The following is an 18,156-nucleotide window of genomic DNA, read 5'->3' as shown; positions in this document are numbered from 1 at the left end:
AAGAATGTGGCTCCCTCCATAGTGAGCAGGAGCAGGGCTGAATTTTATCATCATCCTGTCGAGGGTGTAGGGACAGGTCAAGAGGTCACTTGGAACAAGAAGTTTCTTGATCGAAGTTATATTAAGGAAATTACATCGATGGCCTGTTTGTCCCCTGAAGTTTACGGGCCTCTTTGTAATCACTGCTTCTGCATGCCCTTCCTCCCCTTTACCCGTTCTCTGGGCCATCTGCAGGGGCTGACTGTTGGGCTTTCCCCCTAGAAGGCCATAGGTGCCTGTACTAGTGTCACTCTGTGATGACACGTGAGTCTCCAGTGACATCCTCCAGTTTGGTGCAACTGTAAGCTACGAGCCCACAGCAGTCCATCCAGGGGTCTGTCCCACACACACACCTGAAGACAAATGAATACACCCTGGGCGCCAGAGGCCGCTCTGCCCCTTCTGTCATCCCACTGTGTCCGGCAAAGCCCTGCTTTGAATTCTGCCCCTCTTTGGGGGCTGACTCAGACCTCTGAGACCAACTCCCCGATTCCTTCCTGAGTCTGCCACCAACTCATTTTGTGTTTCCTCAGCAAATCACTTCTCTGCCCTGAGACTCCATGAAATAATATGGGATTTACTTGGCAGGATTCTCTGACCTCTCTCAAAGACCCGAATTTCTTGTTTATTGTAGTTTGAATGTCTCAATCCTCTAAAAGCATTTGGAGTATTTTCTTCATTTCCCTCTCCCGAGGTATCTATTTTGTCCCAGACATTCCTCCCCCAGTGTGTTTTCTGGGGGAGGATGCTGACTTTGGGCCCCAGCTACTGTCCTTTCCTTCACCTCTCCCGGGGCAAAGACCAGCACTGGGCTGGCCTTCCTGGGCCCGCCAGCAGAGCAGGCTGTGGAAGCCTGCACACCCCCACTGTCCTCCCTCTTTGGCCACAGCTGCTTGCCCTCCCCATCCCCCTTGCTCTTTTTCTCAGTGAGCCTCAGCACCAGTGCCCCAGTGCGCCGCTGGGAACAGAGGTCTGTCCCCTGCACTGGCCTCGGCTCCCCACATTAGAACATTCAGGCATCAATGGGAAACAGCGAGATCTGTCAGCATCGCCCCTTTCTTCGGGGCTTTGAGGGCCACATTCTCCACGGCCATCTGTTCCCTTTCACCTCTCTGGACAATGTTGCTTTTTAAAGCCAGCGATTCTTCCTCCTTTATCCCCTTCTCTCCCGCCTCCCCTTCTTCTGCGCTCCCACCCTTCCCCTACCCCCACTTTTCCCAACCCTATGAGATTAGCCTCTCTGGAGAGACAACTTGCCCTTCTTCCACACAAAACTGTTTTGCAACCACTATGGGTTTCTGGGTTGTTATTTTTAAGTTGTTTTTAAAGTGAGTTGACTACTTTTAAGGTTTGTGATTATCTTGTGGGGTATTCTTTTGATAGGGGTGGGAGGAGGGAGGGTAGGAAAACTTTTCAGTCATACAAAAAGAAAATATAGAATAATAATGAGTTTTAGGTTCCTGCTGGCCGGCACTGGCCTCTTTAAAGAAGGAGCCCTCCCTTTTCTTCCCTTGATCATCATCTTAAGGAAATTTTTATACCCTAGAGGTCTGTCTGCCATTTATTTTGTTACTATTTTATTGTTGCTGTTGCGCTGTTTTTAATTTAGAAGCGGGTACAGTGGTCCCTTGGTCTTGCTCAAAGCTATATGCAGTTACAGAGGGGCCTCATCAGGTGGGGAGGCCATGATGTCTTCCAAGTGAAGCAATAGGCCTGAGGCTCAAGGAATGTACGTGAAGGGGCGTTTGTTCCAGAACTGACCCGTGACTAAGTGTGTGACCTTAGGCATGTCACTTTTCCTTAGGAACAACGATGATAAAATCTTTTACTTAAAAAATATGCTTAATACATGACTCTTCTGTTTGCACCATTACTCTGTTTCATAAACAAGATGAGTCTATGGAAATGGCATGAAAACTTTACAGACCATCCTTGGCTAAGGATGCTATAATAATCTACTGCTGGGGTCAGACTCAGCTGCTGACACGGGAAGTCAGCTAGAACCAGGACTCCCAGCCCTGGCTGCTCATCAGAATCATGGGGAAGGCTGGAACGTAGGCTCTGGAGCCAGACTGTCAGGGTTTGAATCCTGTCTCCACCACTTACCAGCTATAAAAATGTGGGTAAAGTTCCTCATCTGTAAAATGAGGGCAATAATAGTAGCCAACCTGATATTGATTATTGAGTTGATTAAAAGATTTTTATCATGTAAAGTACCTGGAACTGTTTTTGGCACATAGTAGGTGAACGTAAATGTTAACTGTGATTATTTTCCCTCTTCCCATCCCACAACCATATTACAGATGAGAAGCTAGACTAACTGGCTTCCTGTGGGGTTCTTCTGACTCTGTCACATTCACCTTGTGACGCTTTATTTTTCATTGTAGAGTTAACATTGACAAAAGAAATAGTTTAATTATCAGTGGGATTGTAGTTATGATTAACATAGCAGTTCTACTTAGAAGTGGCATAAAATGCAGAAGCATCCTAAGATACAAAAGATATGTAATCATCTACTTCTGGCAAAGAAGGTGAACTAGATGTGGAGATTATAGTCATAGAGGGAAAGCCAGTCATGATTTTGGCAAGTAAGGTTATTTTACATATTTTCAGCTGGAAATGTACAGAACCTGGAGATTTGTTTGGTTTTTTTCAGTATCAGGTTCTAGAAATCTATCATATGACTAAGAGTTTCCCAACACTAGGGAGAGAAAATTATTAAAATATGCTTTTCTATCCAGGGAGAGATGATTCTGAATAAGAAATTGAGTATTACAGCTTAGTAAGGAAAAGAAAAAGAGTATAATATCTAGAAAATGGGGTGAGGAGGCTCTATGAATTTTCCCTCCCAGAGAAGGAGATAAATGGTCATTCTTGTAATACTTTTTAAATGGCTAAAAGAAGCAATGAAAGAAGTGACTAGTCAGACTGCTGGGTTCAAATCCTTGCTCTGCCACTTGACAGGTGACCTTGAGCAATCGCTTACTCTCTCTGTAGCTCAGCTTCTTTCCCTAGAAAATTGGTATGATAATACTACCTCCCTCATACAGGTAATGTATGTAAGGTGTTTAGCCTAGTGCCTGGAACATACCTAAGTATCCCAGAATGTTACTTCATAATTCTTTAATGTCTGATATTGACTGACGTCAGAGATGTGAGACAGTCACACCAAGATGGTGGTCTTGGACACTTTGCTGAATTTGGTCATTTTCAGTAAACCCATAGTTCTGTCTCATTTTTAGATGAACAATGGCCTTCAAGGAAGAAGGAAATTGCTTTGCTTAAGAATTCGTATTTAGGGGGCAGCCCGGTGGCACAGCAGTTAAGTTCACACGTTCTGCTTCGGCAGCCCGGGGTTCACTGGTTCGGATCCAGGGTGGGGACATAGCGCCACTTGGTAAGCCATGCTGTGGTGGGTGTCCCACATATAAAACAGAGGAAGATGGGCACAGATGTTAGCTCAGGGCCAGTCTTCCTCAGAAAAAAGAGGAGGATTGGCAGCAGATATTAGCTCAGGGCTAATCTTCCTCAAAAAAAAACAATTAAAATTAAAATTAAAAAAAAAGAATTTGTATTTAGCAGATGTGTACCAACCGCCTGCTGCCACCAAAACCAGTTCCCCGCAATTAAAATAACCCTGTTAGCATCAGCACATTTCATCCGTCAGTTCCCTCTCCCGCCATGAGGCTGCTGCCTGAAAGTACTTGACTGTACCCCTGGGGACTGGGACATTCTTGTGAAGGAGTCTTGAGGAAGTTAAAGCAAGGTCATCTCCATTGCCTAAGATCTCCACACCTGGGCAATCTGCACATTGTTGGATCTTGCAACTTGTGATCTGGGGGCCAGTGTGAATTCGTGTTACAAATGGAATTTTCCCTTCCTCTGTGGCCCCAATTTTTTGTGAGCCTTCTGTTGGCATGATGGCCATGGGGATATCCCTCGTGTGTATGTGTGTGCCTGCACATGTGTGTGCACACTCCAAAAAGGGAGAAGTATAGCAGCATCTCCTAGCTTTGACTCAGGCAGCCCAGCTCCAGATGGTAAGGAAGCACAAGCTGAACCAAAGGAATTTGGCAGCCCAGGTGAATTCACCAGTGTGGGAAAATAAACCCAAAGAAGCTTTGGGTTCTTGTCTAAAACTCGGAGTGCTGAGGACACTGGGACTGCCTCACCAAACTATTCAACGATCTACTTCTCCCCACTCCCCGGTCTCAGAGCCTTCAGGGGCAACAAACATATGTGACGCCAGCATTCCATTCCTTCCCACGCTTGAAAATATCCTGATTCCTATCATGATCATTCTACTCCCCAAAGGGTTACTTGAGACGGGGTGGGAGAAAAGCATAACAATAAATCTTCCCACTCTGGGCAAGGTGATAATTAAAAGCATTCTCCACAACGACGTGCTCTCTGATGCCAAAAGGAAGGCTGCTGGAACAACAGAAGGTCATAGAATGCCTGGGCTCAGGCCTCAGCTCTGCCGCCAACTAGGTAGGTTTTGGTAGTCAAGTCGCTTGTTTGCCTATGAAATGGGAATAGTGATTATACCAATGTTGCAGAATCGAGGGAAGCAGTATTTGTTAATGTGCTTCAAGTTGAATTCATCAGTTGCTCTTATGTCCTCTGGAGTTTTCAAAGCACCTCAGGGCTTTTAACTCCTGTCCTGCTTTATTCTCTTGACTCCCTCACTTGCACTCTGTCCTATTCTCACTGAGGAAACAAAGGGAAGCTTGAACTCTGAAAGCTGAGCTATGTTTGGTGTCTGTAAGAAGTACAGGTCAAGGAGCCTGACTGAGGAGGGACGTTAATGAAGGTCTCTGCCTGAGCAGGAACCTGGGCCCCATCACTAGCCCTGTCCTATTTCATGCCCCAGGCTGTCAGCTGCCTCTCCTCCACTTTCTGAATTAGGGTTTGGGTTGGCTTCTCTGGCAACAACTCCAACCTGATGAATTATGGCATTTCTAAAGAACATTTACATTGCTCTTTTCTCTTCCCCTTGGGAAATGGGGGTCAGGGATAAAGTTGGCACATAGAAGTCTTAAAAACTAAGCGAAAGGGCATTCACCACAATGGAGTCTTCCATGATGAAAAGGACACAGAGCCACATCAAAGACACTAGGTGGAGGCTTTCTAACGCGAATGTGTCTGTGACAGTACATGGGCTGTCCGTGGGGTCTGAGTCTGCAATTGCAAGGGAAAAAACAAATGCCTAATACTTTAGCGTATGTAGAGGTCCTCTGGGAGAGCTTTTCAAAAGTGCAGACTCCTGGGCATCACCCCTCAGAGGTTCTGATTCATTAGGTTTGGGACAGAGACAAGGATTCTGCGTTTTTCAAAGTAAACCGGGTGATTATGATGCATAAACACACATATGAAACAATGCCCTAGTAATTTCTCCAGAGACCCAATTCCATGTCCTGATTTTATATCAGCGACTCAGGTCATCTCTTAGGTCATCCAACCTACATTTCCATGCGAATTTTCTTTGTTTTGGAAAAAGCATTCAAACCTATAGAAAAATTCCCAAAAAAGTGCAGTGAATTCCCATATACCTTTCACCTAGATTAACATTTTGCTACATTTCTTTCTCATTTTTATCAGTTTATTTTTAAAATATTACTTTATTATTGTGATCTTTGCTGAATTGTTTGTGAGTAAGTTGTAGACATCATGAGCCTTCAGCCCCAAATACTTCAGCATTTATCTCCTAAGAACAAGAACTTCTCTTACATAACCACAGTGTAGAATGATCTCACCCAGGAAATTCGTGTTGATATAATACTATTATCTAACATCCCAGCTATATTCAAACTTTGCCAGGTGTTCCAAAAATGTCCTTTATGGCAGGATTTTTTTTTTTCTGAACCAAGATCCAATCCAGTGTAACCACAGCACCAGGAACAGAATTTGTCACCCCGAAATATGCCTCTTTGGCATAAGAATTATTTTAGGCTGATTATGTTTAAGAAACTGCAGTCACAGGGAAAAGCTCTGAAAACCTAGTAGCAGTTACCTATTTGTAAGGGAAATTTTTCTTTCACCTGTTTGTAAGGTAACTTCTACTAGGGTTTCAGAGCTTTTCCCTGTGTCTGCTGTTTCTTAATCAGCCTAAAATAATTCTTATGCCAAAGAGCCATATTTTGGGTTATAAATTCTGTTCCTGGTACTGTGGTTACACCAGGATTAGATGTTGTATTTAGTTGAAATGTCTTTTTCATTAATGGTTTTTAAGCCACTGATCTTTTCAAAGAAATATTTTTTTTCAAGGACATATTTCCTGATAAACAACAGCATTTCTTTTTCCCTTCTGTCCTTATTACTTGCAAAGAGCCAGTGATCCACCGCCAGCCTGAAGCAAAAGCATTCTTCCCTGGGCCCGATTCCGCATCAGCCAAGGCCTTGGGAGAGGACCCTGTCTTCTGGTTCTGGCTTTGCCTTGTGAGCTGATTTCCCAAAAGCAAACCCGATGACTGTTAGTGTGTCCCTTTGCTCTCCGGTCAAGTGGGCTGTCACCTGGCTTGCTGCTCGTCCAGACTAGTTCCTTGGATATGTAAAGCTATCAAATATTACTTCACTATAGTTTAAATCTCCTCAGGAAGAGTTACTGATAAAGGATATGCCACTTTTTACCCTTCCCAGCTTCCTCCAAAGGGAGTTGGCTGAATGTACACATCTGAGGGTGATTTTTTTCCAGCAGCCAGGACTGTATCTGAAATCAGAATAAGCGGCAGTGTTTCTTCTGCTTCAGCCAGCAGCACCTGAAAAAATATTGAATGGTCAAAAAATGAGGTGATGGCCATGTGTAATACACAAGACCTAAAAGAATCTAGCTCTGGTATCATGTACTAGAATCCAGCTCCGGTACCTTCCTGCTGCCTCAGATTCTAGAATGAGAGTGAAAAGCTGAGCTCATACCAGGATGACCGATGCGCATGATTTGGACTCACTTACAGTGAGCAGATAGAACACATTGTTGTGGAAGAAAACTCACTTCACATAAGCATCTTCCTGGCGTATAGTGAGTGAAGCTTAAATTCAAAAAGAAAATGACTCAGATTTCCTTAAATGGTTGGGTTTTCATTTTCTCTGTTTTATTTTGCTAGTATTTACTTAAGGATCATATGTGTTTTCTCTGGTGAGTGAATTTATTTTTCATTAAAGCGTTCTATCCAAAGGGTCAGGAGACCTAGCTACAGGTCACCCATTCAGGGCTTTTTTTCCTTAAATAGAAGTTAGCAGGAGAAAAGCTGTATTATCAGAGAAAGGGTTCAGGGGCATGGCCTCCTGGCGAATATTGGAAGCTAAACTGGGGTGGTGGGGGGGGAGATTGTGTCTTTCAGACACCCTAGTTCTGTTCCTCTCAAGTCTGTCATTGTGTGTCTAGCTAACTTTGAGCACCTTAATGATTGTCACTGCAAACATAGCAGAGAAGCCCTATACACTATCCCCTACAGAACTTTTGGTTGGCAAATGAGACAGTTTCCAGACTGACCAGTTTCTTGTGGCGTGAGCATCCTCATCCTAATTTTGGGCATTTCCTTCATGGTATCTCTATTGGGGGACCATACATCTTGGTTTGCCCAGAACAATCCTGATTTATCTTTGTCTCAATATAATTATTAAAAGGTCCCCGTGTCATTTTCAAAAGTGTCCTGATTGGATGATAACTTATATGCCCACTCTAAGACTCTGGGAAACTTAAAGTATTTTCTCTCCCCACAAAAGCCCGATGGAGTTATTTGAGTGGTTTGTGCTGGTGCATACCAGTCTTTATCCTAGTGATTAGCCAACTCTGTCTCTACCCTCTGCTGTGGAGGATTAATCTATCCCTCGCTCTTGCATTCCAAAGGTTCTGATTGCCCCACCTTTTCTTGTCTCCACATTTCTTACCTTCCTCAGTAACGAGATTTATTGAAACTTGGATCAGCCTAGGTGTGTTGTGCAAGTGAAGACTGTGTTCACCTCTCTCACCTCTGGCCAAGAGACGCTGGGAGTGAAATTTTCTGCTTTACCAAAGTGAAGGAGCCTTGTTCTTTACCAGGCCAAATGCCTTCCTCAGTGGGCAGATGATATTGAGGCAGTTATTGTGTGGTTTTATGCCTCAAAACCTTTATTTGTAAATCTGAAAGAAGACTAATAGCCTTAAAGTATTTTGAGAATCTCAAAGCTCAGAAGATTATAAATAACAAAAGATATTTTTTCCCCCGTCTAAAATGGCAGCACAAGATACTGTGGTTACTTACTTAATAGATAGCGTGTGGTCCCTAGGCCATTTGCAGCTGATGGGTTTTTTCCAGTGCTCTATTTATAGAGCTAGGTCAAAAATATCACTTCCGTTAGAATTTAACCTACAGACCATTGTCAATTTTAGAGGCCCGAGGAAGTAGAGTGCACACTGAATACAGCTGGTTCGCAGGTTCAGTTAGTAAACCACAAGCCCCCAAGGAAATTAATTTTGCTGGAGGATAGATGTCTGAGCCCATCCCAATCTCTTTTATATGATACCTTTGCCTTGTGGCCTCACACAGCTTGTAGGTCATCTTGAATCCTTATTCTAGAAATAGCCTATTCTATGCAATCTACCTACCTTTTTTATATACCATTCATTGCCTTCAACATTGGTTGCTGAAATTCTGGCTTTCTGCATCCCATAGAACATGAGCGGATGATCTACTAACAGAGGGAATTTAGGCTAGTCTGGGAAACTTAGGAAAAAGCAGATTTAAATATGTCACTATTTCATCTTTTTATTGGGGCTAACCAAGATTCTCAGTCACTTCCCCAGTTCAGATGAATGACCCAACAGAAAACATATGCTGAAGCTCAGCTACTTCCATGGGCCTGGTTTTAAACAGGAGAAACTGAATTTAATGAATGATAATCCCCTTCTAATCCCTACTCTCTCACTCAGACTTCCATCTTTAAGCTTTGTTATTATGAAGTTGTGTTTGCTGGGACTTGGCCACTGGCCAGCACATGTTTACCCATCATAAGATTTTAGTAGGTAGGATAGACTAAGAAAATCCCTAGTCTGGAGAGAAATCTGCTCTTAGGAAAAGGACCACATGGCTGCACCCTCTTTAGGCTTAAATAGATGCTGGGTAAGGCACTGCCATTCAAAGATAACATGTGGAATAGAGCATTCTCAAATTTCCCGGAAAAAGTGAGGTCTGGAATGAGGAACTAATTCCTTGTCATCAAAATACCATAGATTCAAAGGTCTTAGTACAGGCAGGAACTTTTGAGATTATTTTGAACACCCCTCCTTGTCATGGGTGAGGAAACTGAGACTCAGAGAGGTAAAGTAACTGGTCATTACCAAGCCCCACTCTGGTGTTCTTTGTTACATCACTCTCCTTCTCCCATCTGGTCTCACCAAAAGCCCACACCTAAGTTAGAAATAGAGCTCCAGGGTCTTGCCTCCTAGCCAGCAGCTGACTATATGCTATCGTGCATTATACAGAACATGCTTCAGGACGTGAGGACAAGAGATAAGAAGAGAATGTCAATTCCATTGGTGACATACCATCTCCTTCCCTGAAAACATTTTTAGTTATTTTTATTCTTTCTCTTTATTTATTTATTTTTTTTGAATTTCCTCTTTCTAGTCTCAATAAGTTGCCTTTCATCTGAAGGAACGGGAGGGACCAAATGTCCAAAATATCCACCCCACTCAGGCCATGAACTTTTCCTTCCCCTCTTTTCCTATTCTGGGAGTCACTGTTTTATTTACACTTTTATTTTTTTAACATGGAAAAGTCTATTCTTTTAAAGTTGACCCTTTTGCTACAGGGCAGATGCTTTTATGTTATGTCCTGGAGATTCAGTTTGACCTCCCAGAAATACTTAGCACAGGAGTCATAAATTGAAGTGTTTTCAGAGAAGAGCTTCCTCATTGAAGTTCCCCAACAGGCCCCTTGTAAATACTGACACGGGTTGGTACCAGAGGCCCCTTACCTTTTTGGAAATCAAGGCTACATAGCAACCTGATTATCCTCCTCCAGTCTGATTGCACAAGTACTACACCCTGTGTACAGAGCAGAGAGAGAGCCCCTAGCCTTGTGAGAAATCTGTCTTCATAACCAACTCCCACTCCAAAGGAGTGGGGAAGTGGATCCAAAAGATAGTAGTCGTACAAGATATTCTAGAATCCAAATCCTGTGGTGTTAACCACTTTATTACTGAGCTTTACTAGCTTGCCTCATTATTAGCAGAATAAAAAAATGTAAAAGATGATGATTAAATTTCTTTTCCCCCTAGAATTTCATCTTCAGTGTTTGATCATCATTTTCCCCATTATTTATACATATCAAGTATCTTTATCTAAGGGTCACGGAGAACCTTTGGTTGCCCGGAGGCAAGAATTATTACTCACAGTTTTACAGATGGGTAAGCAATCTCAGAAAGAGAGCATGCTTTGACTTACCTAAATGTGTCTCTGAGAGAGTAGAGAATGAATGTTCCCACAGTATTTTTAGAGAGACCTGACTTCAGTGTAAATAAATTAGATTTTCTCTGTGTAGCTTACCCAGATGCTTCTATAGGCTCAATCCTGTGACAATGAAAAATCCCCAATAATGAAAATGTTTTCAAAACCCAGGTCACTTATTTGATTTTTTTATTTGTATTGAAATCAACCAAATTCCAATACAATGAAGTCATACTGCCTTGGCAGGTCTAAATATCACCATCATCAAAAAGAAGAGAGAAGAGAGAGCACCCCAATTTTAGAACTTCCGCTTAAAATGAGCATAAAAAAGATTCACTTTATCTATTTCCTGACCAATTAGGTCATTGGGCAGGAAATCACCTTTTCTGAAAAGCCAGTAAGCAAATTCCTTCTATCTTAAATTTCCCATAAACAGCTTTAGTGATCATTTATGCCAGCCCTCGCTTAGGAATACTTGAAAGTCAAAAGATATGAGACCACTGAGTTTTCTAGTTGAAAATAAAGTTACAAATTTATGGTAACTGACTGCTTCCCCACTTCCCTTTCTCCCAGTTCTCTCTCAAGTGATCCCACCACCTATAACCACTCTTCAGTTGTTTTCCCATATTTGAAACCCTGTTAAGTGCAATAGTTTTCCAATCCTGACCAGACTTTTAAGCCTCCAACCAGAAAGGGTTAGTTTCAGGCCACCTGATTTGCATGAATCTAGCTGCTGGGCCAGTTGAATGAAGTTAAATAACTTGCGGAGCTAGGGCATGCATGTCTTTCTGGAAACCCCTTGCCCTGGGTTATCACTATGCATCAGAACAGAGGAAGCCGAATGTGGAGCCTGAGTGACACGCAGAGTGCAGATGAGATAAGATGCTCACAGCACACCTCTGTCAGTGTCTTCCCAGAGATGGGCCTTCATACAGACCCTCTGGGCTGGCAGAGTAGCAGTCTATTTGACATGATGAACCCAGAGAAGGCTAATTGGAGTTGTGGTTAAGACTCAGTGGGCGTGGCTTTGAACCCTGGCTCTGTCATTAACCAACCATGGGACCTTGGGCGAGTTACTTAATCTCTCTTACCCTCAGTCTGTCAATAGGGATGATAATATTACCTACCTCATAGGGTGGTGTGGAGAACAGAAAAGATATGACTAAGATGTGAAGCTCAAAGAAGACGTAAGCCCTCCCTCTGTAAAGGGCTTATCGAGGGCCTACCTTACAGTACTTCAAAAATATTGTGTTTTGTTATCATTAACTTCCAAGGCCCTGCTCTTATTGCTCTTGCAGGTGGCTTAATGTTTATAAGCACTCCTGAAAATGTATCTCCTCAAGCTTGCTCACTCAGGATTTCCATTTTCCATGGTCATTTGTGCTCATGGCCCTTAGTTAGGACTTGAGCTTACCTTTCCAGAACACAGCCAAGTATATGGGCACTTTCTTAGACGATTCTCATTGGTTTAGGGACATGTAGTTCTTTAAATAGTCACTGTTGGCCAAATATGGCTCTGACCTCTGAAAACATCTTCTAGACCTGGGAAGCTCTTACAGTTTCATTACTAAGAAAAACTTTTGAGTGCTTAACTAATTAGAAACTCCTAGTTATTCACATGTAGCTTTTCCTTGGCAGACTTTAAAGCTCAGCCTCACTTCATCTTGTCACTTAGCAGGCATGTAGGCAACAAGCTTCTAGACTTTGCTTGAAAAATGTAAACCTATTAATTTTAGCTTAAGCAAGATAGAATTAAGAATGTAAATCTGCTGCTAAAACAAGTATATAACATGGTTCAAAGTTTAGGAGAATAACTTATTAGCTATTTATTTAACCAGTATTTATTAAACATCTTCTGTGTCTCAGAACTTATATTAAGTGATTCAGGCATACCAGCGTAAATCAGACATGGCTTTGGCCCACTTAAAATATATATTAGTGGTGATAAGGAAAGCACACAAGTAATTTGCTACAGGATAGAAAACTGACAGTAACATAAGAGAGTGAAAGTGTTATGGGAGTTTAGAGGAGGAATACATTATTTCTGAGATGATCAGGGAAGTGGCAGGTAGGAAATGGTCCGGAGGACAATGTGCGGACATAGAGGCATTCCAAGTGTGGAGGGGACATGGGGCACTAGTGATTAAATTGTAGCAAAATCTATGTGAAGCAGGATGGCGGGAAGAGCTGTAGAAAGGCAGGTTGGGCACAGGCTAGAAAAGTCTTGAATGCCAATCTTAGGAATTTAGAACTCTGTGAAGGCCCTTGGGAGCCATTGGAAGTTTTTGAGCATGTTGATCATAAGTAGCAGGGTAGGTACTTAGATGTGTGCTCGGGGAGGTTAATCAGGCAGTAGAAGAGAAGATGGGCTTTCATAGGGAGACACTGGGACAGCCATGTGGACATCAGTTAGAAAGCTATAGCAGTCATCCCCAGATGAAAGCTAATGTGTGAGGGTCTGATCAAAGGTTGAGGTAGGAGGAATGGAGGGTAGGGAATGGATGGAGGTGAGATTTTACAGTTAAATCAATAGGACTTCACAATTTATGGGAAGCAAGGAACATGGGAGAAAGAGAATTTTAAAAATGGAACTGACATTTCAAACCAGATTAACTGGAAGACCAAAGAAAGGGACAAAGACGAAATAAGTTTATATGGGAAAATATGAGTTTGATTTGAAGGGATTGAGTTTATGGTGCTAAAATTCATTATGGTCAGGCATGTAGTTCTTGTGGTTGAAATGGAGGGCAGGTGCTAAGGCAAGTGAGAGGTTGAGACAAAGGCTTAGAAATCATCCACATGGGTGTCATCCTTGTGAGGCCATGCCATATGGAGCAGACATTGCAAGCTTGGTGGGAATGAGTCATATCTGGCTTATTAAGCATGTTTATTTGTGTGTTAGAAAAAATTTAAGAATTAAGCCAGTATTTTTAAATCAGGAGATTGTACTTAAAATGTTGATTTCTGGCTTCTCTTTTAAAAATCAAAAGATGTGGCTAACTATGAATTTGTGTTGCCACATGACAACAACAGCTGGAGCTGGACAGGGGCTGTCCCCTTGAGATCGTGGATGAATTCTCTAATGCTCCTCAGTCTCCACAGCTCCCCATCATCGCCTAACATTTAAGATCAAACGAAAAGAGTAGATTAATGGTTGCCCAGGGCTGGGAGGCAGGAAAGAGGGCCTGGAGGCTTATGGCTAAGGAGGATGGGGTTTCTTTTTGGGGTGAGGAAATGTTCTAAAGTTGATTGTGGTGATGGTTGAACAACTCTATGGATGTGGTAAAAGCCATTGAACTGTACACTTTAAATGGGTAAATTGTATGCTAGATGAGTTATCTCAATAAAGCTGTTTTTTAAAAATGCAAAAAAGAAAAATCAGTAGCTATTGCCCTTGCAATGTTAGTTTTTTTATAGCAGAAAATATTTCTCTGTTCATGTGCCTCTTTCAAAAAGAGGTAAATGAAAGACAGAGGGGGTGACATATTTCAAGAGAAATGGAAAAGAGTACATCTCTTTGTGGTCGTAAAGTATTTCTGTATGTTAAAATGTAAACTGGCCTCTTCATTAATGTACATTACTTTCCTAGACACTGGAGGCATTTGGGTATGAGACAGGAAAACCCTGGCCTTGGCCAGCTGCCTGAGGTCCACCACAACTAAGAAGAGAGGGAGAAGAAAAGCAGAGCAGGGAAAGCAGCAATGAACATGGCACAAGGGGAAGCAGAAGAGGCCAGTAAATTCGATGCCAAAGGAGAGGGAAGCTTTATTAACTACTGACAAAAGGTCAGGGAGGATGGGGACAGAGAGGTCAGGAGGTTACCGGAGACTATCCCGTGAAGGAGCTTAGAGGGATGTAGGTGCGGATGACAAAGAGCCCAGGAGGCATTGTTCAGGAGTTACTGTTTTATCCTCAGGCACAGAGGATGCCAGAGGATTTTAAGGGAGTGATGTCATCAGATCAGCACAGTGAGGATTATTTGTTTTCACATTAATTTGTGTATGTTTTGAATTGTGTGCATAATGAACCAAGGTCACCCTGAATTTTATTCTTTTCTATGCTAAATTCCTCTTCAATCTGAAATCCTCAGACTTGTTGAGGCCCCAGTTGTTGACATCCATCTAATTTATGCCTGTACCTGCTTGAATCAGAGAAGACAGATAGTTGGTGTTACCTCCCCTGGGGGTCCTCAACCTCAGCACTATTATGTTTTGGGCTGGATAGTTCTTTTTTGTGGAGGGCTATCCTTTCATTACAGGATGTTTAGCAGCATCACCGGCTTCTACCTTCTAGATGCCAGTGCACTCCCACTTCAACATTGCCAACAAAATCACTTCCAGCCTAGAACCACTGAACCACATTCATCTGTTGTAGTATTTGGGCCCAGGAGCTTAAGGCCATGCAAATTGGCAGACCACCCTCAAAGATGTCTAGCCCAGAAAGAAGGACCAATTCCTGCTCCACACTGAGGGGTGAAAATCAGATGACGCAGTGAGAAGATAACAAATGAGAAACTCAAGACCTTATTTTGTTTTAGCTAATTCAGTAGACTTCAACCTCTCTGTACTTAGTCTCCTCATTGAACAGAGATGGCATCTTGAGGATAGAAGGCAAAACCACTGTGCCATCTATGGCTGGGATTCCTCCCATGGCCCAGGGCCAAAGTAGGCACAGGAGTTGGGAGGAGACCTCAGGAAGTGCTAGATATGATAGTAAGGGCTGGCTTCTAGGTGGTAGGACTTGCGAGCCTGCCTCTAAGGAGGAAGTGGAGGAAAGCAGGAGTGATTTCCTCCTGATGATGTCAGGAGGGATCAGTGAAGCTCTGGAGATGTAAGATAGTAGCTGAAGTGCAACTTAGAGTAGACTGGAAGCTCAGATAAAGTTTACTTCAGATCCTCTCTCTCATAGGAAAGTCTTAGAAAGTAAAAGAAGGTTTCTCTTGGGATAAGGATGTCTAATACAAATTGATATGAAATGGTGAGATCTTCCAGATTCCTCTTCTTGGGGTGTGTGTGTGTGTGTGTGCAGGGGTTGAAAGGGCAAAGGAATTTTATATGCATATGTAACCATTTCTATATTGATAAGGAAAATGGAGTTAAGACTCTTATCAAGCTAAAAAAGTCTTGCAACTCTATTAATCTAAGACTATTTCATAACTGGCTCTTATTCTATGTAGTAGCATTATGTCTTTCTTCCATGGATGCTGAGTGGCTTGATTTATTATTAGCAATGGCTCCAAGCTGCCTTCAGTGCAATCTCTTATTGAAAGATAACTCTGTATCTTTTAGCCGAGTGGTGGTCACTTTCACTAAGCCTGAAGGAAACTCATGCTGGTTTTTACTTTTAGCCTCATATTCCTTAATCCCTGTCCTTCTCTAATTCATCAATTTTTGTGGTAATGAACTGAGCCCCTGAGTACTCTCTGAGCAATGAGCAATGACCGGACTTTTGTTTATGTGAAACATCATTATAAGAAAGGGCATCCATAATCACGGTTTTGCCCTGTTTCATTTCAGGCCCTTCTGGATCCAGCTGTGTGACAGCTGCACTAGGAAACACCTGGAGTCACAGTGTGAACACTCGGCTGATTCTCCAGTACCTTGGTTCAGAGAGAAGACAGGTGAGTGCTTTGACAATCTTCTCTGACTGTCAAAGTCAGAGAACAAAATGTACCTAGCAATCTGAGGGTTCATCTTCTAAAAGCATTGGCCACGTTGTCTGTCCTGGGCCAGCACTGTCACTGGGTAGAGAAATCAGAATCCCTGCCTGCCCCAGTAGCAGTTATGATGAAGTGAGGACACATCTCACACACAGGAAAAAATATGTAAGAATTGACCCCAGAGTGTTAGCATGCCTCCTGATATTTGCCAATAGCTTGTAGGTGACCTAAGTCCACACCTCTAGGAATCTCAAACTCTCCATCTCTAAAGAGTGATTAGTCATTTCACTTAGCTGGTATTAGTTGATGACTACATACTTTGTGTGTTAAATAAATTAAATAGTGATGGTGCTTTTTCTTGCGGTGGATATGCTCTGAAAGCCTTAGGGAGACAGATTGTGCCAAGTGAATAAACTGTTCCCCATATCTAAGGTACTAGATGATGCTAGAAAGACTCCAGAAGGACGATGACTCTCTCAGAGCTCCCTATTTATGGTTTCTATCCTGGCCTCCAATAGAATTCTCCCCTTCCATCCAGAAAGGTTACTTTCTACTCCTTTCTTAATCTTCCCTTCCACTCCAAAGAAAGGGACACCATAGTCTAATCTCTTTGGTAAAATGTTTCGTTACTAGGAAATTTATTTTTCCTGGCGTCTAACCTCAGCTTTATCCTGCTGTGTGGACCAGGTTCTACCACAACCTCTCCTGCAAGCAGGAGGAGGAAGAAGACAGTGTGATTATTCCCATTTGTTGGCTGGGGCAGAATTCAGAACCCAGATTTGCCCATATTGTTAAACATATAAGAAATCCAAGTTATTAATTAAAGAGGCATGAAATATCATGCTAATTGTCCTTTCTGGAGGAGGTGCTGGGGAGAGAGCTGTCACCCTTTACTACATTAGGTAAACTGGCTCGTTTTCAAGGAGTCAAGAATCATCAAAAACAGACATGAGCCTTTGCCCGTTTCAGACATAACTTTCCAAGTACCCTTGGTTACAGACCAGAAGATTCTTCTTGGTTTGCTTGCGACTGTGTAAATAACATTCCAGCTTGGTGATTGAGTCAGCCATGTTCTGAGAAGATGGAGCTGCTTGTTTTCGTTTGGGCGAACATTCTTGAGTTTTCGGGCCCTGGCGTGCTCACTGCCTCAGTGATGCCTTTTCCCTGATGATTCAGGTATCCTGGGTTCCGTCTGAATCCATGACTTCTCTTTTCAGTGGAACACATCCAAAAATATTCCTGTAGAACCTAATGACCTTTGGCTTGTACCCTGGTTTATAAACTATGTTAAATAGACCCTGTTTGCAACTATCAGGGATATCATTAAGGATTGTCAAGCACTACTACCTAGACTCTAATTTGAGGAAGCAAAATTCCTTGTGAATCCATTCATTTTCATGGATCCTTGACTCCACTCCTTGAAAACTTATAGTTTATCTCTGTTTTAGATTTTAGATTACACACGCTGATTTTGTGATTCAGTCTATTATATATAGTATCATGGATTTCAGGCTTCCAAATCCTAGTTTTACTAATCCGAGTTAGCATTTATTAGTAAATAAAGAAGTTAGAGCCCCCTTTTTTTCCTTTTATTTTAATCAATTAACCAGTCATTTCCATTTTGTCAGTATCAATAGGAACTAGCTGGTAGGACGAGTGCTAGTATTTTATCTCTCTTTGGTGACAGGAGGATTTTGGTGGCTGTTGGTTCTTGGCTCATAAGGTCAAATGCAGACCACTGGTCACGAGAAGAACCAGGAGTGAAGCGTGGATGGATCAGTGACAGTTTATCAACTCACATCCTATTGGACGAGTCAGTAGTGTTATCTTAATCTACAAAGGACAACTTGTTATTATCATTAATAATCAATCAAGAGCAGAGTTAAGTGCCTTTGAATCATGTTTTCAAACAGTAATTAGAAATTGAAGTAAAATCTGACCAGTGTTAAAATGGCTAACCCAGGCGAAAGAACTTACATTTAATTAATCTGTGGAAATACGCATGCCTTTTGGGACCAGTTGTTAAAGT

General features: G+C 42.3%; 1 protein-coding gene across 9 annotated transcripts in view; it reads left to right on the top strand.

The window, feature by feature from the left end:
* The window catches only part of LOC124233772 (DNA repair protein RAD51 homolog 2), a 555,642-nt gene that overhangs the window by 487,103 nt on the left and 50,383 nt on the right, over positions 1-18,156 (top strand). For all 9 annotated transcript variants that reach the window (XR_006887137.1, XR_006887138.1, XM_046650966.1 and 6 more), the window contains one exon: positions 15,985-16,088. Coding sequence is in view for 6 of the 9 variants with exons in the window: in XM_046650966.1 (XP_046506922.1) it covers positions 15,985-16,088 (104 nt within the window). In the remaining 3 variants the exon portion in view is untranslated. Of the gene's footprint in view, positions 1-15,984; positions 16,089-18,156 lie in introns of those variants that run through there.

Source organism: Equus quagga, unplaced genomic scaffold (genome assembly GCF_021613505.1).
Source record: "Equus quagga isolate Etosha38 unplaced genomic scaffold, UCLA_HA_Equagga_1.0 220_RagTag, whole genome shotgun sequence".
In the NCBI taxonomy this organism is placed as follows: domain Eukaryota; kingdom Metazoa; phylum Chordata; class Mammalia; order Perissodactyla; family Equidae; genus Equus; species Equus quagga.
The sequence above is the reverse complement of the archived record's forward strand: the minus strand, read 5'-3'. Positions and strand labels throughout refer to the sequence as shown.